This window comes from Etheostoma spectabile, chromosome 12, assembly GCF_008692095.1.
Source record: "Etheostoma spectabile isolate EspeVRDwgs_2016 chromosome 12, UIUC_Espe_1.0, whole genome shotgun sequence".
In the NCBI taxonomy this organism is placed as follows: domain Eukaryota; kingdom Metazoa; phylum Chordata; class Actinopteri; order Perciformes; family Percidae; genus Etheostoma; species Etheostoma spectabile.
In genome coordinates this window covers 5,049,599-5,056,851 of record NC_045744.1, presented here as the reverse complement: position 1 = coordinate 5,056,851, position 7,253 = coordinate 5,049,599, and the positions used below count along the sequence as shown (strand labels likewise).

Below are 7,253 nucleotides of genomic sequence, written 5' to 3'. Positions count from 1 at the left end.
ACAAGCTAGCCAAGCAAGCTGTGAGGTAGGGAAACATGTACACAGTTATTAATAATAATAATAATAATAATACATTTTATTTAAAGACGCCTTTCATGGCACTCAAGGACGCGGCACAGGGAATTCATAAATTAAGAACAGCAAAACAAATACTATACAACAGCAAAACAAAACAACAACAGCAAAAACAAATACTATAAAACAGCAAAAACAATACTAAACAGCAAAACAAATATATACAGCAAACAAAAACAAAACTATACAACAGCAAAACAAATACTATACACAGACAAAAACAACAATATACAGCAAAACAATATCACAGAAAAAACAAATACTATACAACAGAAAAGGCGGAGAACAGACATAAGTGGAATAGGCAGTTATAAACAGAGTGTTTTTAGTTGTGATTTGAAATGGGGGAATGAATCAATGTTTGTGATTTGGGGGGGTAGTGAGTTCCAGAGATGGGGAGCAGAGCGGCTAAATGCTCTGCCCCCCATGGTGGTGAGACGGGCGGGGGGACAGACAGGTTTATGGAGGAAGAGGATCTGAGGGAGGGAAGGATGGGACGCTGGAGGAGATCAGACAAATATGGGGGGGCGAGGTTGTGGATGGCCTTGATGTAATAGAGGATTTTGAATTTGATACGGAACGGACGGGAGCCAGTGGAGCTGTTGGAGGACAGGGTGAGTGGTGATGGAGGGGGGTTCGAGTTATGATGCGGGCAGCTGAATTCTGGACCAATTGAAGTTTGTGAGGGATTTGTGAGCGAGACCGAGAGGAGAGAGTTGCAAAAATGAGACGGGAGAAGTGACGAGACTGTGACAAGAATTGCAGCAGTGTGGGGGGTAAGGGAGGGGTGGAGGCGATTGATGTTAGTAGGTGGAAGTAGGCAGACCGGGTAATGATTGACAATGGGGTTGAAAGGATAGTGCTGTCAAGGATGACACCCAGACTCTTAACCTTGGGGAGGGTGAGACGGGCAGTTGTCAATTGTGAACTGTTTTGGAAAGAGTGGCTTTGGGCCAATGGGAGAACCTCAGTTTTATTACTGTTTAATTTGAGGAAGTTTGGGTGAGCCAGATTTTTATTTCAGAGATGCAATCCGTAAGGGAGGTGGGGGAGAGTGGACGAGGGGTTGGTGGGAGAGGGTAGGCTGGTGTCATCGGCGTAACAGTGGAAGTGAAGTTAAATTGCGGAAGATATTGCCGAGGGGAAGCAGGTAAATGATGAAGAGTAGGGGCCCCAAAACAGAGCCCTGGGGCACACCTGAGTGAAGGAGGAGGGAATGGATCACCAGGACTTGAGTGATGACTGTGTGCGACCAGAGAGGTAAGATGTGAACCAGTCTAACGGAGTGTGGGTGATGCCAATGGAAGATAGCCTATTGAGGAGGGGTGGTGTGCAGATGGTGTCAAATGCTGCAACAGGTCGAGGAGGATGAGGAGCTGGGAGTCCAGAATCAGCTGCCATGAGGAGGTCGTTGGTGATTTGTGAGTGCTGTTTCAGTGCTATGGAGGGGGCGGTACGGACTGGAACTGTTCATACAGGTTGAGGGATAGGTGAGAATGGAGTTGGAGGCAACGTTTTTTCAAGAATTTGGAGAGGAAGGGAAGATTGGAAATAGGACGGAAGTGTTGAGTTGGATGGGGTCGGCACCAGGTTTTTTCAAAATGGGTGTGGCAGCAGTTTTGAAGGATGTGGGACGGTTCCAGTGGTAAGGGAGGAGTGGATGATGCAGAAGTGAGGGGACAAGGGAGGGAAGACAGGCTTTAACAAGTTGGGTGGGGAGGGATCAAGTTTCAAGTAGAGGCTTGGAATTCGGGTGAGTTCTGTGATTTCTGAAATAGTGGGGAGACGGAGGAGGAGAATGAGTGTGTGGATGAATGAAGGTTATCTGAGATGCTGAGGTGAGGGATTGATCAAGATGCTGGTGGATGTCTTGATTTTCTGTGAAAAAGGACATACCGAGTTGCAGAAGGAGGTAGTGTACAAATGGGGAGGAGAGAGTCCAGGGGTTGGGTGACATTGTTAAGTAAGGAGAACAGTGACTTGGAGTTTCCTTTGTTGGCCGTGATTATTGTGGAGTAGTAGTGGGATTTGGTGCTGGCAATAGAGTCCTTGTAACGTAGGATGTGGTTGTTGTATTACATCATCAAAAACAGATGGACTGATGGAATAAACTGAGTTTTGAATCATTGAACCATTTCAGCTGGACTTGCAGGTCGTTTTATTGTTGGGCAGATTAATTGATAAAACATATTTTATAAAGTACATGTGTTTGGTGTGCAAACATCTTAATTTGTAAATGAACTAGAAACTAAACATGTCAGATGAATGTAGTGGACCAAAGCCATATAATGAGTTTGGCCCTATTGTTAAGGTTTTTTCCAGTAAGACTCTCAGTGCCATTTTATAAGGAAGTGATATGGCTTAATAGATTTATGATCTGATGAATTGCTTGCTCGGTTATTTAGATGCAGTCATCAAAAGTGCCTTAGTCCAAAGGGTGAAGGGCACATTGATTTGAAAGGTTCCTGGTTTTTGTATGGAATACATCAGAAGTACCTTTGTCTTTCTTTCTTTCTCCTCTCTGGTATAGCACATGGCCATTGTGTTTGATACTGTGTATGCCTACCGTGTTATAATGCAGTAAAGATATAAGCATGTAGAAAAACAATAACTACGCTCTCCTGAACATGCCGGAGTTCCACATACTGTGTATTGATGATTAAGACACATTTATTGCTCGTCTTTTATTGACTTGTTTTCATTTCAGAGTCCTGGTTTCATCACGTGTTAAGATGAACTCTAATCCCTCGTTTCACCAACACTTCCCTGAAGAAACACGTATCCAGTTTGGACACTGTTATGGGTAAATATCCTCACTTCTCATTAGTTATTTGTGTTCACAAATTACATAAACTAAGTAAGATTATAACAATAATATTAATAAATTCTGAAAGTGGATTTCCCCTTCAAAGGGAGACTATAGATTCCATATGTGCAGTAATGGGAAGATGATAAACTGTTTAGCTGTAGAGCATTTAGCTAAAACACAAAGCTACTGCAAGACTATCACAAGTGGAAAAGAGTCAGTCATTTAGCAAACTGACTCTATGATATACAGTGGCTTGCATAAGTTTACACACCCATGCTAAAGTTAAGAGCAATAAAAACAACATCTTTTGGAAATTGATCTTAATGCCTTCCAAATCCAACCTTTTAACGACACCTATTTTAAGGAAGAACATTTATTTATTTACAATACATTATTCATTCACAATGAAAATTGATGTCCTTAAAAGGTTGGATTTTCCAATTTTTTTTAAAATTAAGGCATTAAGATCAGTTTCCAATTTCCAATTTTATTCCTCTTTTTAATCAACTTGAGTCTGGCGGTGTAAACCTATGCAAGCCATTGCACAGTAGAGCTATAAATTTTTTGAAGTTTGCATTACATTAACAGTAACCACCATGAGCTACTGGTCAAAATCAAGTGGCTCTAACAGCAAAATTAATAAATGACAGGTTTTATGTGGGTTTTTTCCATTAAGACTCTTAGTGCCATTGTAAAAGGAACTGATATGGCTTTATAGATCTATGAATGCATCTGATAAATAACTTCCTCAGTGATTTAAGTGCCTTTGTCCAAATGCTAAATGACATTTTGATTTGAAAGGTTCCTGGTTTTTGCATGGAATACAAAAAGTACCTTTGTCTTATTCTTTAGATCCTTCTGTCTTTCTTTCTCCTCTCTGGTATAGCACATGGCCATTGTGTTTGATACTGTGTAGCCCTACCGTGTTATAATGCAATAAAGCTATAAGCCTGTAGAAAAACATAACTACGCTCTCCTGAACATGCCAGAGTTCCACATACTGTGTATTGATGATTAAGACATCCAATCTTTTAAGGACACCAATTTTAAGGAAGAACATTTATTTATTTACAATACATTATTCATTCACAATGAAAATTGATGTCCTTAAAAGGTTGGATTTCCAATTTTTTTAAAATTAAGGCATCAAGATCAATTTCCAATTTCCAATTTTATTCCTCTTTTTAATCAACTTTAACATGGCAGTGTAAACTTATGCAAGTCACTGCACAGTAGAGCTATATATAGAGCTATATATTTTTTTAAAGTTTGCATTACATTAACAGTAACCACCATGAGCTACTGGTCAAAATCAAGTGGCTCCAACAGCAAAATTAATAAGTGACAGGTCTTATTTGGGGTTTTTCCAGTAAGAGTCTTATTGCCATTGTAAAAGGAACTGATATGGCTTTATAGATCTATGACTGCATCTGATAAATAACTTCCTCCGTGATTTAAGTGCCTTGGTCCAAATGCTGAATGGCATTTTGATTTGAAAGGTTCCTGGTTTTTGCATGGAATACAAAAAGTACCTTTGTCTTATTCTTTAAATCCTTCTGTCTTTCTTTCTTTCCCCTCTCTGGTATAGCACATGGCCATTACGTTTGACACAATATTTTTGCTTATGTTCAGACACACTGTAGTTGGTTAAAAGGAAAAGGGTTTGCCAAGTGCATTTGACCAATAATATCACACCAACGGAGCAGAACCCCTCCCACCTCTCCCGCTAAAGCACATAAAAGAACCCTCTCTGACAGATTGTCATTGATGCCTTTTAACAGTGCAGATCAGAAACTCCAAAGACTCAGAGACTCTGACGCCAACATGCTCCCGTTCCTCTTCTTGTTAGGTCTGACTCTGGGTTCCGTGTCTCCTTCAGACGGCAATCCCGTGATGCTACTGCAAGGCAACTGTCCCATGTTCTGGTACAGTTTCAACGGACGCTGCTACAAGTACGTCGCCACACGTTTGACCTGGGCTGATGCTGAGCTCTACTGTGTGTCACAGGGAAGCAACCTGGTGTCCATCCACAGTCTGGAAGAAGATCATTTCATCAAAGCCCTGATCACGAATTTTGACCATGCTCAGGGATTTACCTGGATTGGACTCAGCGACATCCACAAAGAAGGTCGTTGGATGTGGTCTGATGGTTGCATAGTGGACTTTGTCAATTGGTATACAGGAGAGCCAAATAACATGGCAGGACGTGAACACTGTGCTCACAACAACTATGGAGATTGGAAATGGAATGACCATCAATGTTCTTCTACTTTTCCCTCCGTTTGTGCATCTCGTAATACCTGTCCTTAGCAACCAAGATGTGATATGATTGAACCCTGGTCCCTGTTCACCTGATGCTCTGTTGACATGCATTAGGCCTCCAGAATAAAGACCCAGATGTGGATTTATGTTTGTGCAGAACTCATTTCATTCTGATGAATGTGACATTTACACAGGTAACTCCAAATGAAAAGCTTCTGATTTCTAATCATTATTTAACCAGACATTGACACAAGTCCTCCCAAATCTATAGTACAGTTTGTACATGGATACTCCGCCTTCCATAATTATGAAAAAATGGTTCAAAAATTTGCTGTAATACACTGTATTAAGTGTGTGAAAATAAACTGAAGAAACTAAATTAAGACGCTCAAGCAAGAGATTAAAGATGCAACCAGGATTGAATTCATAATTTTAAAAAATGACCCACAACACTCTCCTAATCCGACTCATATTTATTCACAACCTGCCTGTCTCTCACTCATTTTTTCTATTTATTTTTTAATTTCTTTTTTATTTAATTATTAAATAACAATTCAAACAGTAAGACACCACAGAACAAAAAAAGGGGATTATAGGAAGAAAATCACAACTCATAAAAAATCAAGTAACAATGTTAACATAAACAAAAAAGAAAAAAAAGAAAAAACAATATAAACAACAGCCTGAAATAGACACCGTAGTCATAATAAGAAAAAAAGAAAAAGGAAATAAGAATGTGACAGATTTGCAAAAATGTACAGAATGTGACAACAAAGGTTCTTAATTAAATAGATTAAAGTAAATATCTGAAATAATTGTAGCTCGTCTCGGCTCATTTTCATGCTGCTCTGCTTTAGTCCATTGAGCGTCTTTTTCGGAGGTTACCATGGCAAAGGCAATATTTACACTCCATTGTTACTAATGTGGCGCAGAAGCAACGTGTTTCCTCTCCATAGGGATCTTTTTGGTAAAAAAATAATGAATATCAGCTTTAACTTGGCAGTTTAATAGTGAGGGGACTCTTTGGGAGTTAATGTCTGGTGAGTGCTCAATCAAATAAAAGCATGTCTTTATGGAAGTGTATTGACGACAGAACAGTGTTTACTGGCAGAAATTCACACATCATCTCCTCCTAAAACCACAGATTGTCATGTTAAATTGCTGTTTGTATATGGGTAGAAACAAAAGTGACATTGTGTTAATTAGTCCGTTTCAGAGGGGCTGGTTAGTGATGGCCAAATGAAGCTCCATGAACCAGTGTCTTTATTTTCCGAGCCCACTAGATGGCGCTGTTGGTTTTAAGAGAAAAGCCTAAGGCATTGCAATTCAGTTATTCTCAACACTTTGTAGAACAGAGAGCGCCATCTAGTAGACTTGGAAAATAAAAAAAGACTGGTTTATTCATTTGGCCATAACTAGTGCTGGTACAGAAGTGTCACACATTGGTAGGAGAAACTGAGAAGAAAGAAGGGGTGGAGCACAAACACCATAACGTTTATAGGCTTTCTGGCAGGTACAGGTAAGAGAGCAGAGTGACTGAACATCTGAGAGCAACGACAAGCAAGCAACAAAGCAGCATGGCAATTTGACCTTACCAATGAGTAATCTTCTTAGAATAGATTAGATAATACTTTATACATCCCACAATGGGGAAATTCCCTTATTACAACAGCACTTGTCCACAGTAAAAATCAAACCAACAGACAAACAACAGATAATATGCAAAAGTGGCATTATATAAAAAGTAAAGTGAGGTGGCCATAGTACAAAATTTATTGCAATGTAAGTAAGTAAGTGACGAGAAATTTAATTGAATAATATGTAATCAAATAATAAAGCAAAAGTAAGTAACCATAATATAAATGAAATTGAAGTGTGACCATATTTTAAATAATATTACAAAAGTAAGTACTCACAATGGGATATAAATACAGATAACAAAAATAGAGATTTACATAGCTTTAATGGAGATCTGCATAGATTTATTCTTATGAGTTTTTCAGGTGGTGCAGGTGTTGTAGAGTATTACAGCGGCCGGTGGGGGGGGGAGGGGGGGTTCAGTCTGCTGCTGAAGGAGCTGCTCAGGGACCCCACACTGTCATGTAGG

The 7,253-nt window shown here is 39.6% G+C and overlaps 1 protein-coding gene across 1 annotated transcript; it reads left to right on the top strand.

Moving 5' to 3' along the window:
- Positions 1-4,644: 4,644 nt before the first annotated feature.
- On the top strand, positions 4,645-5,578 carry LOC116698798 (lactose-binding lectin l-2-like). Its single transcript, XM_032530990.1, has one exon. The coding sequence runs from the start codon at positions 4,652-4,654 to the stop codon at positions 5,192-5,194; it is 543 nt and encodes a 180-aa protein (XP_032386881.1). The 5' UTR covers positions 4,645-4,651; the 3' UTR covers positions 5,195-5,578.
- Positions 5,579-7,253: the final 1,675 nt, after the last annotated feature.

Bases quoted from the DNA above. Each gene is read 5' to 3' on its own strand.
- LOC116698798 (XM_032530990.1), top strand. From the start codon at position 4,652: ATGCCTTTTAACAGTGCAGATCAGAAACTCCAAAGACTCAGAGACTCT.